General features: G+C 40.8%; 1 protein-coding gene across 6 annotated transcripts in view; it reads right to left on the minus strand.

The window, feature by feature from the left end:
• Positions 1–25003, minus strand: part of LGR4 (leucine rich repeat containing G protein-coupled receptor 4) — an 84855-nt gene that overhangs the window by 25564 nt on the left and 34288 nt on the right. For 4 of the 6 annotated variants that reach the window (XM_087743435.1, XM_087743405.1, XM_087743424.1 and 1 more), the window contains 3 exons: positions 19833–19904; positions 4960–5031; positions 3249–3320 (listed from right to left, as the gene is read on the minus strand). In XM_087743435.1, the coding sequence (XP_087599561.1) occupies positions 3249–3320; positions 4960–5031; positions 19833–19894 (206 nt within the window). In that variant the 5' untranslated portion in view covers positions 19895–19904. Of the gene's footprint in view, positions 1–3248; positions 3321–4959; positions 5032–17580; positions 17902–19082; positions 19292–19832; positions 19905–25003 lie in introns of all 6 variants that reach the window. The other 2 variants (XM_087743452.1, XM_087743445.1) reach the window with 2 other exon arrangements.

Genomic DNA, 25003 nt, shown 5'->3' on the forward strand with positions numbered 1-25003 from the left:
TATTTGTCAGGTTTTTCTGCTACCAAAAGCCACAGGCGCAAGCTGGGCAACCAGTGCCTTCTGCCTCGGTAGTACAGTCCCACGGTCCCAGAGAGCACGGCATGTTGCAATGGGAGAATACGTCCTGCCAGATGAACTTTTCTGGGGTGCTAGACGGCGAGTTTCCACTTAATAAAACTCTTACATTTTACTAAATTTCACTTTCATAAATAAAGGACTCTAATTCTAACTCTCTTTTGGAGGCCAGAGCTGGGAAAATATCCAATGTAAACAGAAAATAAAGAGCTGTTGTTTAGTATTCTGAACCAGGCTGGCTACTCGCCAGCTATAATATAAACATTAGAGATCATGAAGCTCCTGTAACCATCTTTATTTCCACCCAGGTATGTTTACTGGGCTCAGTAATACATACAGTGTGGCAACCGTCTTCCTACGCAGCTAGAAATTGGAGCGCATTAAGAGAGAAACTGGATAGTTCGACAGGAGTTGCAAACCAAATGATTATCAATAGACTATAAACTTTTATGAGCAAGTAATTTGTGTCTTCACCAAGAAAAAATCCCCCTAAAGCCTACTTCAGAGCAAACTGGGAAACTGCCAAAAGAGAGTCAGTTAAGTGTTGTTTAAACTTGTAGGTTTTGGATGGAGATTATATACCAAAAAGGTAGAAACAGGTTTTCTAACATATATTATGCAAAGAGTTATTTGTTTTAGAAGAAGGTCACAGCAGCTCAGGAGCTTTAAATCCATTTTTGACACAAATTCCTTTGGGGGGGAAATAACTTTTTTCCTTTTTTTTTTTTTTTTTTAATTTTCTTTTTTTAAAATTGCTAAAGTAGCATGCTGGCACTTATGTTTCCATGTTCACACACAAAATTCAGAGGACCAGCCCTACATTCCTTTGCCACAAGGTGCTCTCTGCATTAGTAGGGGATATGAATAAGTACACTAATTTTATGAGCAATGCAATAAACTGAAAGTTTTCCTGAAATTCACTAAAATGACAGAAATGCATTCTGGTGAAGTAAACAAACTGCATAGGAGAAGTGCTATACATTTCTCACTACAATTGTCTCAAAAACCCATTTATTAATTGCTGCCGATTCTAACAAATTACGGTGATCTCGCAATGCAGACAGATTGGGAACCCTTGGGAACAGAGAGAGGGACAACCCAAGGCATGATCCACACAAGTGGGACAAAAAAAAATTCTTTCTGAGCTTCTGACACTGATGGCTTGCAGACTGGATTTGCCCACCATACTGCTAACAGCTATTCTGAAAACTCAATCTGGTTTTCCTCAGAAAAAGAAGTGGCAAGTACCTTGCTACTTATTAACCCAATTTCCTCCTTTTCCACCTTCCTAAAATTGATACAGTTTATCATTTGCCTATGAACAATGAAGCTCCCAGAAAGGGAAACCTCACCACACTTTAAATTGTTACTATTATATTTAATTACAATGATATTATGTCAAGTGATGATACCAGTTACATTATACAAGATTATGTAATCATTCCATGATTTTTTCCAACAACTAGAATGTCTGCTTTCTTTAAACGGCTCTAACGTAATTGTGTTTCCAATTGTATTAATACTATATGAATTTAAAAAAAGAGAGATGCTGGCTTAATTTATACATTCATTATTTTTCCCTTAATTGTGTCCCTTCCCTTTTGCACATAAAACTATCATCTGCAACTGGAGATCTAATGTTTTAAACTTTAATTAGAAAACAAACATTACTGCAAATAAGCAGAGAAAAAAGCGCATTCATCAAAAATGAAACGGATGATTCGTAGACAACTAAAGTATTTACTAAAGCAGGTTTTTTTTGGCAGCACAGAAATGCTGGAAGCCAGGAAGGAGTTTTGTTTTGTTTTTTTAAATAATTACTAAAGGGTTATTCACATCATGTAATTTGAAGGATTTTTATTACAATGCATAGCACTTGCACAAAGCAGACCGTGGCCCTCAGACCAAGGCGTTCTCCTCTTCTACGCACACACTAAAACAAGAGCAAAACGTGGACGTTAAATTTGCAAAATGGCTGCAAATGGAAGCCTGCATCCGTCGTACTCTCGGATCCAAAAACCTGGACAACCTGTGCCAACTAGTAGCATCAGAACTCGCCACTCTCTCCTGCTAGGAGCTGTGTGCTTCCCACGCTCGCCGTCGCGTGCGGGAGATCCTCGCTGGTACGCAGCCCAACAGAAGCAGGTCCGCGGCTGCAGCGGGAGGCGGCACGTCCCGGCACTGCGCAGACTCCTGCTCCCCAGCGGGATAATCTGCAGCCAATCTTGTTCTGCCCCGTGCTGCTTACTGCGCTTTCTTCAGATGGAAAAGGCGGGAATACCTGAGCAACTGTGAGAAGGTAGTGGCCAAGATCCAAGTTTAGGGAATGGAGAAAGCACCTTTGCAAAAGTTGCGCAATAGTTTGCAAAGCTAATTTTTTTTTTTTTTTCCTCCAAAGCCATTCCATAATCTGATGCAACACTGAAAGAAACAGGATCTTAGGCCAGAAACCTGAATTTTGGCACAGAGGGAATAGATAATCTGCCCTCTCTCTCTGTAGGCAAGCAGAAAGGAGAAAAAACGCTGACGCCCTTCCCCCTTCCACCTCCTCATCACAGTGATAAGCATCTACCACCTAGAGAGCTGTAACTAACTATTAAGGTCTGATTAAGATGCTTTATAAAACATAATAAGCCACGAGATAGTATAAGCACATATGAAATATCTTATGAGCAACTAGCAATAATGGCTGAGGTGTTCGTAACTGTCTGTGTGATTTCAACACCTTCCAGTAAAACCAATACTATGCACATCTCAAGCAATACTCCTTCCCAGAAACCCCTTTCCCTCCTCCAGATACAAAAGACTGGGGCATGATTCATTTTTGCACAATGTTTTAAAGTTGCTTAAACACCTTAGGACATGCAAGAAGGATGATAAATGTTTAACTCCACCACCACTGCATTTATACAGCAATCTTGTACCTTGGTTTGTGTTTTGAAAGAGTTTGGATTTGGGTCACCCCACCAAAGATGATGAAATAAAATTCCTTATGAACTTTACTTGGGAAACTTTGCTCCAGCTGAAATTGCAATATCAGGAAGTCCAGGTACGTTAATACACATACACGATTACACTTCAAAACTCTATAGAATGAAGCAAATGAGCACCAAGTGACCGCAAGCAGAACTTGGAGAACAATGCAAGAATAAAAGCAAAGTAAGAAAACTTACAAGGACTGCAAACCGCTTAATCCTCTGATGGCCTCGTTAGGTATAGTCTTCAGCTGATTGTTCTGTAGGGTTCTGTAAAAATCCACTGTGTTAGTAAAGTAGAATTTGACAATAATCTTTATCAACAGCAGAGATGACAGAAGAGCCCATGATGCTGTTAATGGTTTCACCAATTTCTAGTACACATAAAAAAGCATGTAGAATTATCAAGACCAGACACCCAAAAGCAACAATGAAACAAGAAAATGGTCTATTTCAGTTTTATTTACAACTCATTAATTACCGGCATTAATTTGCAGAGAACAAGCCTCTGACATAATACACTGAAATTCCCCTGGGAACTCACTGAAGAGGTTGAGCAACTTAATAGTAGTACAAATTTGCTACAATGAATGATATTTTATTATTTTCTTGTGAAACCATCCTATACATGCTACAGAATACACAAACCTCTAATTTTTCTTAAAGCCGCATCAATACACAATGCATTAACAATCTAATTTACAAAGTGTGTTCACAACAAAGCACCTCTGGGCATAACATTAAAAAGACACAGAATGAAACTAGAGCCAAGTTGAATTAAGTTATACCGGGGTTTTTTTAAGAACTTCTCTTATGGGACAACATATTATTGCATGATGAGTTCTTTTATAAAGACAACGTAAGTAACTGAGACCTCACACACTATAAAATATTATTAGATTTTGGTGAATACTGGGGTAATATGCAAGCCAACAAGTAAGTTAACTGTTAATTAATATCCAAGTCCCAAATTTTTCAAGAACCACTAGAATTTCAGGCACCTCCAGTGTTAAGTATCCTGATGGAGACACCTTCAAGAACCTTGACACACTGCATTCAATTTACAAAACATCATTAAGTGGTATTGCAGATGGGCAGTTTCCTAATCTGTACCCTGCTTATGCTGTTTGTTTATGCTTCTTTCTTTACAACCTTGGGGTCCTTTTCCACTAGGTTTTTTAAATATCTGTTTGATTAACTAACTATTACCCTACCAGCAATTGAAAATATTTACATTAGCACAAATGCTACAATTTCTGGATACAGGTTTTTAAAACCCCAAACAACAGAAAGCTCTTTTTACCCTTAACTAAGGGAAACGGGTTGAAATGAATATTCTTATCTCAGAAAGGAAAACAGGATATGGGAAACAGGGCATACCATTCTATTTTTTTTTTTTTTCCAATTAAACCTTTCTCTCTAATAGTAAGTCATTTTCACCTAAAGAAGCATCAAACTATGGAAATTATTTCTATCACCGGCAGGGAACGATTCAAATGTAAAACAGTGTTTTAAATCTCTAAGTACTAGTGCTACCTGATAATGTCAGGGCACCTGATGGAGTAAGCTGAGGGGGTGGAGAACAACAAAAAGCTTTACGTGTCCTTTTTAGAATTTTTCCTTCTTAGGATTCTTCTGCTACAAGATACAGTTCAGAAGCAAGTGTTCTAATTAAATGAAGTAATTAGAGTTTAGTCAAATTCACCACTGCTCATCATCACTGCTTACAGCAGGCTTTATTTTTAAAAAAAAAAAAGTCTAGGAGAGCTGTCATTTCGGGGGTGGGGGGAGCAGGAGCAGCAGAGAAAGGGAAAAAAAAAAAATTTAATCCAGCCTACCAGTCAACAGGCTGGCTGTGCACTAAGAAAGCATACAGCTAGCTATGAAGCTCTAAAACCCAATTACTTACAGAACTTTGAGTTCTTTCAACCCAGACAGGGCCTTCGGATGGATAAAAGAAAGGTCATTGCCAGCCAGTCGCCTGGAAAAAAATTGCAATAATAATTTCAGCCACAGAATACAGTACTTCTACAATCATCTAACCAGGAAAATCACCAATACATCAAATCTTGCAAGCAGTTATGCATTTTGCATCTGGTTATGCCATATTCATGATCTTCCAAGTTTGCATCAGTTATTTCAGTCATCGCACATGTTTAACGATGAGAATGCATTACTCAACCTCATGGGTATACTTCTGCAAACATGCTAGAAAAAACACACCCCGGAATGATAAAGAATCTTCTTATGGTACCAGGTTTGAAAAGTGCATTTACCCACTATTAACGTGATCCTCCGGCTTTCAGCATTGCTCTGCTGAAACACATGCTCTGGTACCCATGTGTTTTTAATCTATACAGCAGTTTCTAAAGAAACTATGCTGTTAAGTAAAAATAGCTAGATGCTAGCGCGACACAAAAAAGTTTCTATGAGAATCCCGAATGTGAAGAAGACATTTGCAAGCAGGCGGTACACGTTCATGGTGCTGACAATTGACGGGATGTCTGCTCACACTACCAAGACATAATCTTGGTAATCTTTCATCTTTATGGTCTGCTATTTGGACAAACTTTTCGGAAAATAAAACTGTTTTGGGGGAGGGAGAAAGGGAACGGGATTCTCAGCCGTACTCACTCTCTCTCAAGATGTGGCCGGTTTCAAACTTGGACCGCAAGATACTAACACAAAGTAAATTGTGAAAACCACCATGATATTAAAAGCAATAAATACAGGAGACACTGCAGAAGACAAAGCAGGAAAGCAGAAACAGGAGCCAAAACAGCTGCTTTCAAATAGCTCATTCCCCCTTCCCCTGCTCCTTTTTTCCTTCAACCTTTTTACCTCTATCCTGACCAGCAGACCCTGTGTGGTCCAACCTTTGCTGAGCTGCTAATAGTTGTGACACGAGGTATTTTATTAAGGGCAAGACAATAATGCAGAACACCTGGTAATCCATAGCTGCCAAAAGATGCCATCACTTCAGCCAAAGTATTTGCTTTCAGACTTGGTTTCATATCCAAGCTAAGCAAAAGCAATGTTGGAGAAGGTTGTACAAAAAAAATCATCCAGTGGAAATACTACGTACAGTGCAGTAAGTGTTAATAATTAAGAAACAGTCCACGTGCTTTAAGAAAGCTTACAATATCAAAACCCACCTCTGCTGTTACAGGGCACTGTGAAGCAAGCCAGCCACACTAAGGGGGAAATATTATTTCAGAGAGGCAAATGAAGGAAATAACAAGAGCATCATCTAAAGTATCAGCTTGCCAGAACATAGCAATGTTATTACATTTTTATCTTAGTCTCTATTTCTAACTATATAAAAGAGATCACCCAAAGCATTTGATGCCTACATAAATCTGCTTGCAACAGAATTAATGACTTAATAAAATGCTGCCTGATAGAGAGGATGCTAGCTATGCTTATCAAATCCGTTGGTCAAAGGTAGATGGCTTTATTTATAAACCAAGGGAGAAGAGGATAGCTTCATATGAGCAGGAAGGTGATGGTAGCAGCAGATACTACTCAGTTTTAGAAAACTGCGTTACTATTGTTTGTTAAAGTAGACCTTGGTATTTAGTCCTTGTATTTTCACACACACACCAATCACCATAGCCATGGCTCTGACATCTTACAAGCATGCTTAAATCTCAGCTTCTTCTGTCTTAAAAAAAAAAAAAAAAAAAAAGAGAGAGAGAGAACATCTGACTGCTGATAAAAGTTTGTCTGCGTGGCTCGTGTATAGCTGAACAGCTCTGAAACCAGAAGAAAAATAAAAAGAATCAACGTATACCTAGTCTTGAAATCTCCTGTCTGCAAACAGCCTCAGGATTTCAGAGCTGTGACGTGATTTTTCAAATACTTGGAATTTTTAACATGAATGAAAAATTCTAAATGGCAACTAAACACTCGCCTAAAATTCATTTTGTTGTCAGGAGCTGCCCAAATCAACTGTACTGACGTGCAGGGAGGTTTGCAATATTTCATGGCTTTCTTTTTAACAATTTCCTAAGAAGTTCACTGTAAACAGAAAGAAATGTTGATGAAACATGCTGGGTCTCTACACCAGAGAGCCAGTGATCTGCAAAACACATGTTTATTTTAAAAAGTGTTCAAAACATCAAAATAGAAATCCTTAAATCAAGAGAAACTTAACTGAGGCTATAGCACCAAATTGTTTTGGCACTCAAACACTACGAGTTGATGTTGATTACCTACCACACGCCTCAAGAAGCAGCAGCCCTGGTAAACGTGTGTCAGGCCGGGGTTCCCTGTTAAATGGGCTGGTGTGCGGCTTGTCAGGCATCTGCTGTAACTTCTCCCTCCCCCCAAAGAGGCTGGGGATTATGATTTGTTTTAAAAAAGCTAAACTAAAGCCAGTTGAATAGCCTCCCCAAATCTCACCAAGTGTCACTAACACAACCTACAGAGCACTGGAAACAAAATACAGCTAAGCCAGAGCAAGGCTTGCGTGACTTCAAATAGCAAGACTTCGCCTGCCTCAAGGCAACTCCTGTTTATTCAGCCTTTTTGCAACCAACCAACAGAAAAAAACAACCTGCAATCCATTACATTTCCGTTTCTCCTCCATCTGGCAACCTTCCAGGAAACAGGATACAACTAGCCAAGTGTGCAAAGGCTTTACTAATCAGTTTGCCAAATATACATTTATCATTCGCGTCCTAGCCTTGGGGAGCGCGGCTGCTCGTTAGGCTTCAACTGCAGCTCTCCAGCAGGCAAAGACCAACGTATCGTACACCGCTCTCGACACGCTTCCCTCTGCTGCAGCATGCAGCAGCTGGGAGGATGGAAAGATTTCTCTTTACATAACCAGGTTCATTTTAAAGAGAGAAACGAAAAATTAATAGCATATAATATAGCGCATGTACAGCATATAAATTAAGACGTCGCTGAAATTGTCCAGTCAGGTTTTCTACGTTACCTCCTTTCAGCATGTCTCAAAAATAGTCACATTCAGATTTCCAAATATAATGTTTAAAACAATTAAATATTTAAAAAGCACTTCTATTTCTCTTTCTCTCTCACACACGCAGCTTTACCAAGCCCCAAACTCCAACGCAACAGAAAGGAAGGAAGCTTCACCTCCTTGCAACAAGGCTCACTAACCTGCTCGGGACCAGCCCCTGGTGTGACAACTCCACACTGCTACAGAACTACCGACGGCAGCCCTACATTTACGCTATCAAGAGTTGAGCACCCATCCTTCCCTTCATTTTCAGTGGAAAGTGTCTCGGAGACCTTGTCTGGAAGTTCACCTGTAGTTACTGAGTGAAGGCGCATCACCATTAGCTAGAGCTCTTCTTCCAAAAGGCAGAGGACAGTAAAACAGATACACCCACAAAGGCAGTAAAGACTCAATTTAATAGGCGATTGTGAAGTGCCCTGCTATGCTATAGGCCACAAAAACTTAATTTGCTGTCTTTTACTTTCAAGGTACACAGACACAGCAGCAGGCATCATCTCAAGTGAGGTGTAAACGTGTATCAGGAAAACTCTCGGTCAGCGTGATAACTCGATCGCTACTCCCCATGTTTGGAAACTCTGCCCTGGACTGCAGGTATCGTGAATTAGCCCAGCCGAGTTACACCTTGGAGGCTTCTGCAGTGCAATCACAGTTGTAATGTGTGACCACGTTAATATCTTTCTTCCAGGTTGGCAATCTCCTGGTAATTGCTTGGTATTGAAAATTGTAGTCCTCTATTAAAAAAAAAAAAAAAAGGAGTGTTTCAATGGGACAAGATTTCTGCAAATTTGGACAAATCCAAATAGACAAAATCAATTTCAGGATAGCGGGATAATAGAGTAGGACATAAGAAGGACAAAATACTTCTGCTATCCTGTCATACATAGGTGAGCAATACCCTCTAATCATTATTTTAAGTGACACAGTAAATGATCTCCAGATGTAGAGGACACCTTGTTGTTATTACAGAAATCAGGATACAATCTGGCTGGAGAATAATATTCCACGGTACTTCATTCCCAGACTACACAGCAAGCATAGCTTCTTGTACCGAAACTCTTCTGAAAGCAGCAAAGACTGTTTTCTCTCTTTTGGGAAATTAAAACTCCTGCAATTATGAGTCTGGCAACCTGGCTGCATGTTAACTGAGCCAATTAATCACTGGTGTCACTCCAAAATCAGGGAGGATGTCCCAGGGATACATTTTTGTCCGTAACAATTAAAACCATCACTCTCATTTTGACAGGACGCAATACAAACTTCTTGGAAACCTCTCTGCTTCCCTTGCATCCCAGATGGTGGTGAACCTCAGGTTACCTGAGCAAAGAATTAGGTCTCATTCTGTTCTTCTGAAGATCTCATGCACATGCACGAAGTGGTTTTGCTGTGGTTTTGTGTTTTTTTTTTGTTTGTTTTTGTTTTTTTTTCCTTTGGTGGTATCCTGGGATCATCCTAACCTTATCAGTCCACCTTGTCTCTGATAACAATACATTGGCTACTTTTTCCATGGGTCAACTGTAATCTTACTTCCTCACTGAAAATTCAAATACTGACACAGACTGCAATCCTGACATATCATAATAAATCACCTGACGTATTATTTTTATTTCTACATGAGTAAGATCCAAGACCTAGTCAAGGCTGAACATTCCACAGTCGCCTTCAGACCATCCGCCACTGGCTGTCTGCCCATGCAACATCTCCTTTTAGCTTTCCAACTTTTACCTACCTATTTTCATCCCATTGGAAAATATTCCATTGCTTTCCCACTTGCACTTTTGCAATTTCTTTACTTTTTTGCTGCCTGACATCAAACTATATTGCCATCCTTACATGCCTGTCCCTAACATCAAGTTTTTCCGGGTTCTTTGTGCTTCCCACACAAACTTGAATTTTACTTCATGTTCTCCGGCAACAGAAGTAACCTTTGAAAATGCCTTATAGACAGACTTGCTGGGTATCATGGATTAAATTTTCTCACACTTAAGAAAAGAGCTTCAGGTGCCACTTATTCCATAACAGCAGCCACTTTGGAACAGAATTCAGTTTTCTTAACAGATGCTGCATAGCTACGTGCTACAATTTATTCATCGAGGTTTGAAGCTTTACACAAGAGGCACAGCCATTTGCAGGAAAGCACCAGGGGCTCGCTGCCTCCCCCGTGCAGAGATCCCCTGCCTGGCGAGGGCACGCGCCTGTGCGGACAGCTCCTGCCCACGCTGGGCAGCTGCAGAAGGGGACGGCTGGTAAATGGAAGCCGTATCACCAGGCTAAACTTCGCTTTGCTTATCTGTGATTAGCAAACAGCCCCTTTGGGACTTTTGTCAGCTGCAGCCTGCTGCACGGCTGTGAAGCTGATCAATAACCTACAGATTACGCCCAATTCTTCCACACCAATTTAGCATAACTAAATGGATACTTTATTCTGCTGCTGCTAACGGAAAACGCATTTGTCCCCTTCTTTTCTTGCAGTAGTTTCAGTATTATACAACCTCAACCACTATTTATAAAATCTTGAGTATGTAAGCCAAGACACACCAGGACTGAAAGAGGACGTCTGTAACTACAACCAGCACTGAAACTGCACCGACTCCATCCAGCTGAGTAGGCACTTCTCAACCCGAGACTTCCCTCGCGTTACAGCTTTCTCAAAATTATACTGAACTTCGAGGTAATAGTTTGTTTTCAAAATGCATTCCTGGTCTAAAAATTTAAAATGTCTAAGTAAACTGAGCTGATTGATTAAAAGAAGTCTAAAGCCTGTCTGTAAGTTCTACTGTTGAATTGTCAGCAAGAGTCACCAGCACCCGCTGCAAGGCAAAATATGACTCGACGATACTCCTTTTCATGGACTATCAAAGAATATTTAATTATATCTTTTTCTTGTTAACAGGAAAACAAATTATGATGGATTTGGAAGAAAGCAAGCATTCCCATCCACGCAAAGTATGCTTTATCATTCAGTTTGCAAGCAGTATCTGTATTGGGGCAAGACTGCCTTGAAGTAGAGCCCACAGGCTACAACACATATGCACTGAAGAAAATACATACAGTATGAGCTGTTGAAGCAAGCTGTCTTTGTAGTCCCAACTAGTACTCTCCAGAAAAAAAAAAACAGAATTTTGCACAAATTTTCTAACGTGGACGTGTCTTAAAAATAAGCAACAATATCATGTTGTCTTGAAAATTTGTAACACCTAGTCTATAGCAGTAATGACAGGCTGTTGCAGTATGCAACTCTGATTCCTCTTACCTCCAAAGCAGAATACATTTATAAAATGCATGTCTTCTCCCTAATTGCCTTTGCACATCTTGCACTGTGTTGTGATAACCTTCCTTTGCTCTGCCATAGGCCAGGTAGGCCTTTCCCTCAATGGTGATCTCAAGGCACCCAGGCGAGTCCGCATATGCTGGTCTACGTTCTGCCACTCTGGATTTCTATTTCCCTCTCTTTTCTCATTGCACAAATAGCAATCATTACAGACACCATCGAGTTTACTGGAGAAGGAGCTACCCGAGACAAATATTCCATGTGCCTCACCGTGATGCACAAACTTAAATACTCCAGTGGCAGAGTAGGGGGGAGCTGGGTGGCTTTCAGTATTTTATTTCTTCTTCCTGTCCCCCCAAAAAGCCATGTCTAACATTAACTTATCCTTTTCGCTGTGGATGCTGAGAGATCGAGGGCACTTAGCTGTGCTATGGGAATGACTTCCACAGCGGTGAGACAGCTGCTGAGAAAGCAGAGGGGGAATTGTGGCTGACAGCTCCAGTTCAGAGAACTCCGACACTCTTAGAGGGATCTGTGGATTTGATACCAACTTCATCACTGGCCAGCGCAGAGAGCGGCACATGAGGGAGATGGGCTCTCTGCTGCCCGTGCGGATCAGCAGATGGGCTGCTACACCGACAGAAGCTCTTCCAGCATCAATACGCTCCTTTCGAGCTATAAATATGTTTCACTTACCTAGTCTGTAAAGCAGAGACACAGAGATGAAAGTCACCAAGCTTGGTTTTGATTAACTGGGATGCAACCATTGAGTCAACTACAGATTTGTGCTTTTAGCATAGCGCTATTTGGATGCTCAGAAGGTTTCCAAGATCATGAAATATACTGATGGTTAGACATGGGACAGTGGAAAAAAATGACTGTTGAGATAGTAAATTCTCAAAGTTGCTTTGATCTGTCCATACAGTCTGTCTCTTGCCCTGGCACTTACTGGCTTTCCAGGCATGGGATCTTTTGAATGACCATGCATCTAGCAAGTGACGCTACATAGTGTGGAAGTGGATTACATCTACACATATTTGGCAATTAGACCTGTGTTACCAGTTTTCTAGCCACTTCAGATACATACTGGGTAAATACAAGACCCAGGTTTTGTAGACACCTCCACAATGAATGACCTTGGAGAAATGGGAGTAATTTTCAGCATGATTCCTTGTTTCAGATTTAGGTCAACTGTTAACTTTCCTCTAGACGAAAAAAAGCAAATATTTTATCAGAATCATCTAGAACTTTACTTTTCTATAGGAAGGCCAGGAATAGAACTTCACATGAGTACAGGTTACTACTCCTGTGCCAGGATAAAATCTGCCAATGCTCATTAGGCAAGAGTACCTCAGTACTCACAAAAAATAATACCAAAATACAACCACCCAAGAGGAGGGGAAGAAAGGAGATAAAAGAATGACTTAATTCCTCACCATGTCTTCTTATGGTAACACAGCATCATGCCGAGACACTGTGATGACAGAATGCACTCAATTACTTTTTCAGGGTACGAGGATAATGCATTTACCTCCAATATACAGGATTTGTTTTTTCTGCTTTTCTGTCTGAATACCTAAGGCTTTTGCAACTCTTCTTGAGGCTTGAGCCTGGAACCGGCTGACTGCTCACTTGCGCATGTACATCTTTTGTCCCACACTCCCATTCCTGAAACCGAAAAGAGGAGGTGGACTGCACGGTACGAGCAGTTCGGGGGACTCTACCTGGAGAGACCCAGCCTGAGAGCTTCTGAGGCTACCACTAGGCCTCCAGAAGCTTCTTATCTGGTTTATATGTTCAGACAGCCCCAACCTGGCAGCTCAGGCAGTATAATAAATTCAGGCTCGTAAGATGGGTCTTGAAGCCTAACACCGAACAGTTCAGCCTCCAGGCCATTTAGCTAAGCCAGCTTCTGTGTGCGTGCGCATGTGAAAATAATGCTGAACACTGGAACTCGGAGACAACAGAGAAGGAAAAAGTTTTGTTTCCCTCTAAATGTACTTGCAGCAGAATAACCAGTCTCCAGATCCTTATACATAGCCATGCCAACTTTTGAAATTAACATGTAGAAACAGAAACTGGAAAGAAGCTTCCTGATCATCTAAAAACAATGGAATTCACTCAATCTACTAGCATCTGTCCCCACAAACAGGATAAATATGTACCTGTTAAGCACAGCAAGAACCTTCTAAGCTACAGAAATATTATTCTTGTATCAGCAGGATCAAAACTCATCCAGAATCGAACTAATTTAGGACTCACATAGATAAGAAAACATTAATTAAACACAGGTTGGCCAACATGTTTTTAAACACCATTTAGCATCTAGCGCAGACCAAGTAGATGATGTTTAAAAATATCTTAGCTGACTGTGGTTAATTCTACTTGGGAGTCTTTGCCTAAAGGTTTGTCTTGACTAGAATTTGAAGGTGCAAGTTACAACATGCCAACGCGCTTTCTAAAGCTCCAGCACACACAAGGCAGCAAATGTTTCTAATGTATGCTAGCTGGTCAAGTCAAAGCTTAGGCTCTTAACTTGCTACCACACGCGAAACCTACACCTTGCATTTTCTTCATTACAACTTCACCTCTTGAATTCAAGCTGGAGCAACTGAGGAAATTACCTCCTCCAGCTGTTCAAATATTCGGAGCTGGCAGACTGATGAAGAGCACTCATCGGCTTCTAACCCAACGTCAGCCGGCTATTTTTGAAATACTAACAGAGGATGTCTATGCTGGCTGCCTTTCTAACAAAGCAGCTGAAGAGAGCTCTTGGCTTGCTCCTCGAGCTCTGCTGGTGGGGCTGAATGGACAGATCTGGGGCGGTAATCGTACCAGCTAGTTTCACAAGAGGATGTTTAACCACAGCCTCAGTTACCACATGTTGGCTAACACAAGGTATCAGGACAACTTTTCTCATGAAGATTCATCCTTACCTTTTCTACTCGAAACAAGCCCTTTGTCTCCAGCTTCCCACTACAAATCCTGCGACTACTCATGTTTATGAAAGGGAGAGGAATTGCACCATCTCATCAACGTTTGCACGCTACCTTGAAAATACTATTTTAAAAGACCTAGCACTGAAGGACAAAAAAACTGCTTCCACCAAATGCTCCACAGCCAGGTGAGGAAAGACACTGCATCCCAAACGAACAGCTCAGCCTTGGTGGCCTTGGCAGAACTCCAAGACATGCCTTATTCATAAAACCAAAGTAATAAAAAAGACAGACACTCCCCCTCCCTCCCCAAGGATAATACAACTTGGTGCTGATGCAGAAATTAGAAGGAAGGGGACCATCTAAATTACACACTGAAATAGATACTACAAAAGCAAGCAGCTGTGACATTTCAGCCAGGTGGTCATCTTCAGCTGCAGTCAAGAGGAAAAATAACTCTAGACATTTCCCTTGCAGATACTTCCTGATTACAACCTTATGGCAAAAACACCTCATTTTCACTGCCAGTATGCATTTTAATTAATCCTTATGTTCTTAAAATATACTTTGTCAATTAAAAGCCATGATCAGAGACGGGGGGGGGGAGAAGGGGGTGCATTTGAGATGTTTAAGCACATCTCTCAGTGCTGTAATCAGCACAGATATAATTAACTAGTCAAGCAAATTCTCAGTTGTACTACCTCTTTTCCTGAAAAATTACAGTTGCACATGTGCTGTCTCTCACTTGCTGTTTATTCATCTCTGAAAAAGCAGATTAGCATTGTATTTCAGAAAAGAGAAAAAAAAAAACAAAAAACCTTTCCCTGATCTAAATCTTCCTTTTATCACTTCATTTCCCTAACTGTTTTCACCAGCTATTAAGTAAAAACCTTAAAAAAATATCTGAGGGCAGTGTCACAGAAGAGAGACTGTTTCATATCATACATGAACAAAAACCAGAAACAAAACAGACCCTGGCATCGGCATGCATCGGGAAGGTAATTGAGCACTGCTGTCTCTTGGTGCCTTCAGGAGTGATTATTTTCCTTGCAGGATTACCGGGCACAATATGGTCTTCAAAACCCCAACAGTGAGAGAGCATCCTCCCTAACCCTTGTTGGAGAAGGTCAGAGCCCTGTCCCAAGGCTGACTGGTTGGGAGGTGACCAGTGCTCCCCTTCGGACAACCACGTGCTTGTGTCACGGGCAACCTGCAGACGGACAGCAGGACAGCTTGCTGTCCTCTGCCTTCCTACCGACTCTCACGTGGACCCACAGCCAGACAGCCTAAACCTTATCACCCATCTGTGCAGGGCAAATAAGACAACAACATTTTAAAGGGTTAAGAGTGGAAATCAAAACAAGGGTGAAAGGTCATCAAGTTGAGGAGGCTTTTGCTTTATTCGAGAGGTTCGAGCTTCTGAAGGCAGACTGGAAAACTGGCCAAGAATAAATACCATTTTGATTTGCCTTCCTTGATGAGAGAGTGCCTTTTTAATTAATCTAGCAGATCATTCACAAATATAGCGAATGGAAATCACATAGTTAAAATCCTTCAAACTACTTTAGATAACTCTAAATATTAGAAGGAACTGCAACCATTTAGAAGAACATCAAATCATAACAGGCTGGCTCTTCTAGTTCAAAATTCACACTGGAAAATGGCTTCTGCTTTCTAAAAACACTGCATTATCTAACTATATTTCCCTCTTCTAGCTTTCTATAAATACTTTAAGGTGTGGTTAGAAAACTGTGGCCAAGTTCTTCAAGGATTTTTAGTTTCCATATCAAGTTCAGGGCTGCAGCATATTTATGTTAACATTTTCTGGAGAATACACTTCATTAACTGCTGTGGCAAAACCCTTGGTGGTCTCCTCCTCGCCGACTCTTGACCATTGCCGTTTCAATCATTTGCAAATTACTTCCAGATGGGTATCAGTTACACAGAGATGGAGAATTTTTACAATATTTATAAATAGTGCAAGAATCCTACAGACATATGATAAGTGTGCTATGCAGTGACACGCATGACAAGGCTGCGAAGAGGGGCACGTGGAGCACATAACACAACGGGTGGATTCTGCCCGCGGACAAGCTGGAATCCCTTTGCTTGTATCTGCGAGTAACAGTCAGGTAGGACACTATCTCAAAGGTACAAAAACTCGGATTATACCTGCAAATTTGATACTTTGCAGGGGAGTCAGTTCCCTAAAGACGGCCGTTTAGTGCCATTTCAGATGCCCTCTTCCACCTGGCCCCAACTGCCATTCCAGGCAGCCGTTGGTCTCCCGTCTGCGTCAGAGTTTCCAGTCTTGTGCGGGTGTCTCGGATAACCCAGCACATCTAAAAACCGCATGGGATGCATACGTTGAAGCACCCAGGTCGCTCCCCCTTCGGTGACACAGAAGGCACCTTTGAATCGAGCAGCCAGCTTTTACAAGGCTGGTACGCTGCTGCTTTCACTCTTATTCGCTAGTGTTCATTTTAGGATTCAGAAAACGATCCTCTGAAGCCTCTCCAGACTACCGAACAATTCATTGCATTAAGGAAGTGACAACCCCCATTTTGAATGGCTCCTACTGCATTTTTTAATCCCATACTCCCCATACGTGCACTGCGTAAGACTCAGTTGCCTACATAATACATCTAATTGCCTCCCATTTACATTCAATTAAATTCTGTGATACTATTTTGCAATATTAATTAATGAAGTCTGTCAGGGGCTAATTGCCCGGAGCATTTGACAAATGGCAGGGGTAAAGCACGGCATAAAGAGAAAGATGTCTGGGGCTGTCTCCTGGATGAAGAGCTACTAGAGTCCGTGGTGGTGTGGGTACTTACTGAATTCCCATTAAGTTTGTGGGATTTTCATTTGCTTTAGGCGTATAATTCTTGGGTAAAGTTCTAGATGGAAAAGTCACTTCTAGCACAGATTTCAACACCCCTTTGCTTTAACTCTCTCTCTTTTTCTTTGGCGCAGAACACCCAGGTTTCTGTGCTGAAAAAGCAACTTCCCTACAGCCTGGCAGTCAGAATTTGGATCTGCTCAACTATAAATAAAAGCCAGGAAGAAAGTCTGAAAATCATCTTAAAGTGGAGAGGGAAAATTGTGGTTGTACAGTGGCAAGTACAACAGTTTGTTTTTTTCTGTCCACAACCATCAAAAATAAAGACCAAAAAATTCTGTACCCTGTCCCAGAGAGAAAAAGGAATGGGCAGAATGAAGCAAAAACGTGCCAAGTCTGGGGCTGGACATTTTTATCAAGAAAGCAAGCTGCTTTTGTTTGCATCTACTTTATTATATTCCCTCTAGGAATCACACGAACTGAAGCAAGCGAACCTGTAGTTAGCTTGTGCATGGATGACCATAACGAGGTCGTCTTTACAGAGAAGGAAGAAACCTCCCTCATTTCAGTGCCGGTGGGCATGGCCAGAGCTTCTGCAAACAGGCTTCAAATTCAAAGCAGGCTGCTGCTGCAAAACATTATAACGACTCACAGGTCTCGGTTATTGGTTTTCAACTGAGAAGTGCTGTACATAGATACTGCCTACTTATGGCTCTGCTCTCACGGTCCTTTTCCTGTCCTTCTGCATCTGTGATAGCTGTTGAATTGGAGAGAGTTTCTTTTTAATCTTTCTGGAGACTCTCCTACCTCTGCAGCTGTAGGAGGCAACGCGAACATAAAATGAAAATTGTATTTTTTTCTATTGTACTAAGGAATTATGATTGATTTGAATATGTCTGAACATTTGGCAAGTATCATTTTTACTGTAAAGTTGTTTTGGGGTTTTGTTTTTTGGTGTTGGTTTTTTTTTTTCAGAAGTTGCTTTAACATATCAAGCAAGCACGCTAGGAATGATTTAAAGCTTCTGGGTGTTCACATATAATGCTGAGCTTAACGCTAGCCTATTTTTTTGCAAACTGAAATGCTGGAATTTAGGGGGACAATGAGGTACACGTAGCAAATGGCTCTTAGGCAATAAGCACAATAGATGATGGCTGAAGGCTCTGCCTTTTCTCTTTACCTCCTGACACACCCCAGGGTTTATGGAAGTTACACAATATGCACACCCACCAGTTCGGTTTTATTGCTTTGTTACTTATGGGGAAAAAATGAAGTCTCCCACAGTCATCTTAAGTTGGGAAAACAGAATTGTTTGTTTTTCAACTTTTGGTGTGAAATATGACTATAAAGCATTTGGAAAAAACTGGACTACAAATATAGTCTAACAAAACAACGTACAGACACATAGCAGTGCATATTATAAAGCACACGAGGAATGTTGGCTAGTACATATTCTGAGCCAAGCGAGCCTCCCCAGGCCTCTTAATTGAGTACTCATGCCATAGAGCCTCTCAAATTCTGTCAGTTACATGCACCATCTGAAATCCTGGTAAATCTATTTTCCTTCCTGAGGTATTCTCAACTATATTGCAAATTTAAGCAATACCTGAAATAGAAGGGAATAAACCAGAACCTGTAGTTCTGCAACAATACCTCCCTACTTCATAAGGGTTTGTCTCTTTGGGCAAATGAGCTGTTCTTTCCCTAAGGTGCATTTATTGAAAAGTCTCTCAACACAGCATTCATAGTTCCAGTCTAACCACGTCACAAATAAGGACAGCCTTACTTTGTACTTTAAATGCTCCTTGATATGAGAAATGCTACTTTGACACTGTGAAAATGCAAGAGAAGCAAAACAAGTTGCAGTGGTATCGTCTTATCTATTGCTTATTACTGGAAGTTCTCAACGCTCTCTGGCAAAGGTTGAGCCATTACCCTCTCTCCATAGATAAGAAAACTAAGGCACACAAGTCACTTGTCACATAATAGTACTTACTAAAGTAGTTACTGAAATTCAAAGCCTTCTCCCTGTTTATTGACTCTGAAACCCAACCTAATCCAGGGCTATGCTGTGAAAGGGTGCCTCAACTTTGCAAACGCATCTCCGTTAAGACTCCAGTTCAGCAAAATACTGGGCACAGGAGTCTTCACACAGGTCAAGGATTCAGAAGTCCAAGTATCACCTAACTAAAACATAAAGAAAAGCTAAAAAAAAAAAAAAAAAAAAAAAAAAAAAAAAAAAAAGAGTGGGACAAGAGGGAGATGGGAACTGGAGAGAGAATTTCTGCCAGAGAACCTAAGAACAAGGAGCCCCATACCACAGAACTTGAATTTCTGATGCAGGTCAGGATAGGCTTGCGAGCGCTGCATCTGCAGCCTACAGGGGCAAGGGGAGCAAGGTGCTCAGTAAATGAAACAACATATATTTTATGTAATTTATGCAACAGCTATACTGTAGGTCCTTCAGAAACAATGGTAATTACACACCCCTCTGTTATCTTTGAATAACACTGTAATAAGTATGTGTCATCACTCTAGCCGCGATTAAAATAATTACCATAAAAAGTCCCTTGTAAGTAGCATTTACTGTTCCGGTTTCCAAACACGTAAAGGATTTTTTTTTTTAAAGTATAATTGCTTTCTCTGTTCGCAGCTCAACTCAACACTATTTCTTTCCCCACCCACCTTCCACTTTACGCAGCCATCTGATATTGTAGCAAAACTTTAACGTGTGTGAAATACTTACAGCTCTTCCAAGTAGGGAAAGTTCTTGAATGCATCCTCTGGTAGCCTTGTGATGTTATTCATGCTGATATCTCTGGAGAAGAAGAAATACAGATTTATCAATAAACAGTAAAGGATTTTTACACTCTAGGAAGAGAAAAAGAAAGCCTAACCAGATGTTATGATAACAGAAAAAATATTCTAGCATCACACAGTAATATCTCTTTCTAGAAACTTGCATGCTAAACTTTCAATGCACAGTAATTTGAGAAGCCAGTCGCAGCAAAGACCTACATAATGGGAACTTGATAAAAAAAGTTTTCCAACACCTCTAAGTAAAAAAAATTACTGTGAAACTACGGGGTACTCATGTATGGAAGAGGCTCTACAGTACTGTTATCCCCAGTACAAATTTTTACCAACTTACACATGTATACAATTTTAACACAGATGATTAAGACTGCTCTAAAACCACAGCATATGAATATATAAAAAATTGTGACCACCCACCATGCAAATTTTCATCCCACAATGTCTTTAAAAAAGAAGAAGAATACATGCATTGGGACTTAATAAAGAGCTTCTGGCAAACATGGCTTCTGGAACAACTGACAAGAATAGCAGAAACATGTCCTAGCTCTACCACAGTCATCTTTTTTTTTTTTTTTTCCTACAAAAGCTATAGAAGTCCTCGAGGTAATAGTTTTAAGCAGATTTCATTCACAGTCTGTGAGCAGAGACAGGCCGGCAGCAAGTGCTTACATGATAGGTATGCAGACCTGTTCAGCTTTTTTCTTTCCAAAGGAGCAGTAAGTGGCAAACTTGGTGCCATCACCTCAGTTCACACCTACATAACCATCACAGATAATCCAGTCCTAAAGCAAGTTATTACTCAACGTGAGTAAAAGCAGCACGAAAACAATTCAGTTTGATAATTAAACTAGTAACTGCCTAACAATTCACGACATAACCCAAATTCTTACCTTCCACTTGCTTATTGCTTTTTTTTAATGTCATTTAATGAGCAATCAGTGAGACTCATTAGTACAGCCCTCCCAGCTTCCTTCTGCTTGCTGTTTGCCACATGTTGTTCTCTAGCATCTATGTGCCACCTCCCCACGTATTTCATGTAAAAAGCAACCAAAGAAAACCAAAGCACCCCTCCCATCTCAATAATAGTCAACAAGTACCGCTGAAGCTCCTGCATGCAGATCTGAGGGGCTGGTGACTGCATGCAGGACAGCAGATTTCGTTTGCCACCTAAAAAGCTCAACCTCGGCATCAAGTACCAGCCCTTGCCTACTGCTGGGGCAGATGTTCTCAGCCCATCCATAGCCACCCCTGTGATTCAAACATCTGCCTCAACTGGAATTATCACTTCTTCTGATGAGGCAGAGAAAGGTCAATTTAGACTCTCCCTGCTATACTGGAAGGGCACAAATCCCTGAAGAACCATTTCGCAGCAGCAAAAACGGCCCCCTTGAGAAATTAAAAAGTTCCACGCTCAGGCTATCTTCCATGGCTCCCACCCACTACAGGACTTGGTGCTGACCGTGGGAGGTTCAGAGCCAGGCCCCTAAGGGGAGCAAGGAGCACGCGGAGGGGTTGGTGCCATTTCTGAGGAAATGGTGTCTAAGGACATTTGTGCCTTCTTGCACGCTGTGACGAACCAAATGCCATGTCAGTACCATATAACCTGCCAAAAATGTTGCAGCAGCTAATTAAACCACTTTTTTTTGCAGAGTGCCCACATTATTCCTCCAGTTGCCAGACCATAATGTCTGACACAGCTCATTAAAAAAAGTTTCCTTATTTATACTGACAACAGAATGCACTATATAAAAAAACACCATAGTTACTGGGAAAAAAAAAGTATTTTTTCCCCACAGCAGTTGACAATGTCAACTGATGTCAGTGAATTTATGTTGACATTAACAAGTAACTGGCAACTGGTCTGCTGCCCTCGACCGAGCAGCACAGGCCCCCAGCCACCACAGACGTGAACACTGCACTCTTACATTAAATCTAGATGCAATAGTTTCTGTAAACTAGATGTTTATTAAATAGCAGCCCAAAACTCCATTTCTCATACCCCAGTGTAAACCAAGAGGGTTATTCCTCAGCAGCTGTTAAGAGTATACTAACATAACTCAAGAGCAATGGAGATCAAAATAAGGTTCAGCACATACAAAACAAACCCAGGTGTGAGAGATGACCAAGAAAATCCACTGCAGCACAGCAGCCTCCTTCACTAAGCTCCAGAAGGAGCTGAACTGGAGATGATTTATTTCTGAACTCTGCAGCCTGCGTGTTTTAAGAGGTGCTTTGTATCTCAGCGGCAGCTTGGGTACCGTGAGATGCTGCAGTTGCTGCGGGGGACGTTTTTCTTCTTATGCAGAGAAGGAAATAAAAGTATCAGATACAGGAATCGTCAGCTGTCTGCTCCATGGGAGACTGCAACTTTTATTCTCCCTACTCCCCATATACATTTTTCAAATTGTCATGAATACACACGCTCCACACATCCAGGCTAGTCCTCTCCTTTCCAGATGACTACACATCCCCTTCCAGTATCAACTGGGAAGCATTTATGAAGAGGACAGAAGGGTAAGAAGGGAGTGGAGACCCTACATGAAGCCTAAGAAATAGTAACCTGTGCAAGAAAATCCCAACTCTTAAGGACTGTCCAGGTGATAGAAAACCCTATTATCATATGTACCGTGTTAAATGGTGCTAGTAAAAACAGGTCAACAGTATATATCATCAGAAAGTGCTTTATGAATGGCTACACATCACTTTGTCAAGGATTTTGACTGCAACCACATTTGTTGCACTATGTGATAACTCTTTAGGACAGAAGAAGTAAGAAATCACATCCATCTGAAAGCAACGGTTTTGAAGTTTCCAGAGCTATAGATGCCTGATTTTCAGAAGTGTCACATGCAATCCTAAACAAAGTCAATGGAAATCATGTAGATATATGGCATGGCTGACATGCAAATTCTACGTATTTTGGGCTGTCTCTGGGATTGGAAATTAGCAAAGAATGTTTTTTGCCTGTAGCTCCAACTGTTAGCGTCTTCTATTTTAATATGGGGAGTAGACTCTTTGGGTGTAAGCACAAAACAGAACACCTTAATAATAAAGACCTGAGAAGCATCATCAATATCCACAAATTCTACTGAAATTTATTTTCAGCGAAACTGCATTTATAACAAAAACAGGCACAAAGATGCTTTGCAATTCTGTCTTTAGCATTATGATGTGAATCTTCAGGGACTGCTGATCATAATGTCTTGCTAAAAAGCTGGAATTATTACAAAGTTTCAGTATTACACGTGACAGTAACTCCTACTCAGTAAATAAGCCGATCTTTATAGCACTGATTTGCAGACTTTGGGGAACATCAAGACACCAACTTTGAAAGTTTCTTAATGACCACCATGCAAGTTTTAAAGCAATTTTTGTTTAATTAAAAACTTTATGTAAAAGCAGTTTTGTTGCAGAAATCACAAACTGATTGTCAATGCCTCACCAATCAACAGGCTTAGGTAGGACACACTTCAAAAAACTGCTAGAAAAAATTAAGTTTCAATGTAAGGGATGAGAAGGTCAAAACACACTAATTTTATCTGAAGTACACTGTCAGCAAAGGAACAAGCAATACAGAAGGGAACAACCGAAACAGAAGGAAATAAACACAAAGAATTGTAGAAGCCAAAATGAGAAACTTGGTTGGGTTTTTTTTGGTGTGTGTTTTTTTTTTTTTAATATATATATAAAATTAATATTTTTTTCCAGTCTACAGAATATCCTTAGTCAAACAATGAGTTCATGGGAAGTATTTGCTGGTACTAAAATATTAAGTCGTTCACGAGCTTCAATGCAAGCATTTACAAACAGTATTAGCAAACAGATACCCATATCACTAAAATTAGATGAATTAATAATCCTCTCTAAAAAAGCCTGCGTAGTCAATTTGGAAGATACTTTTAATAACATGCTTTATAGAACTACAACAAAAATGGACTAGCACCATATATTATGGCAAAATAAAGGCAAATACTCCCCAAAAAACACTGCCCTAAACAAAAATAGCCTTTGCCAAGTTTCTACTGCTTTTATTTTAGAAAATATTCATTTTACTATTTCTACAATCTACAAAAAACAAATCAGTGCATACAGAATCAAGGAGGCTGTCCACATAATGAAGATAAAAATATTACTACAGGCGTTGGATACATCAAAAGAAATCTCCACCGAGAAGCTGCCCTACTCCACATGTTCCTCCACCTCCACCAGAAATACCTCAGGCCTATGAGCCCAGAGCTCATTTAAGGCCATAACATATAAAATAAAGTTCTAAGAACAAACAATACGAATACCTAAGAGACCTCTAGCAGTGTCCACGGGAATGATGCTACCACACAACAGAAGGATCACGTCAGCAGTTGCCTGATGCCCCATTTCAGCAGGGCTATGCTGAAGGTCCCATTCTGGACCAGGTTATTACACCCAGACATAAGTTGCCTAAAAACAGCACAACACTTACAAACCTTTCAATCGCTACCAAAACCAAAAAAACAACAAACAAAAAACCAAAACACCCCCACACTTGCCCTAAATTTTACTGGTACACTGAAGTTCAGACTCAGTATCCGAAAGGCTTATCTTAAATTTCTTGTTCTTTCATCACTCTGCAGTATGATCTGTCAGCCCCAGCAACCTACAGCTCTGTCTTGAAATTAAGCTCAGCCCCACACTTATATTTGGGACGTTTTCCCTGGGAAGCACAAAACAGACACAACAGCTTTAAGAGGGAAAAGATAAGGACAGCGATGCCATGGTTTTACACTGTAGATCTGTCAGGAAAATGAAGGAGAAGCCGGGGTAGACCTGCACCTTTCAGCAGTTAGCCATTAACCGGGCTTATCTGTACTAAGCAGTCAGGCTAAATCTTCGTTCGCTAACCAACTTTAACCAAGGCAGGTCCAGGCGTGATCAGGCAAGGAGCTGGCATCGAAACTAAAATGATGAGCAGCCGAAGGTGGTAACCTCTTTAGCAAGAAGAGGCTGCATCTCGGGGATAACATGAATCACAGCCTTATAGGTACAATTAGTTTCGCCATTTCAGGTAGGAGAGATGTAACGCCAGAATATAAACACAACCGTGCTCCCTCCTACAGTGCTATT

This window comes from Nipponia nippon, unplaced genomic scaffold (assembly GCF_047370975.1).
Source record: "Nipponia nippon isolate SJK-2023a ecotype South Korea unplaced genomic scaffold, ASM4737097v1 scaffold_10, whole genome shotgun sequence".
NCBI classification, from domain to species: Eukaryota; Metazoa; Chordata; class Aves; order Pelecaniformes; family Threskiornithidae; genus Nipponia; species Nipponia nippon.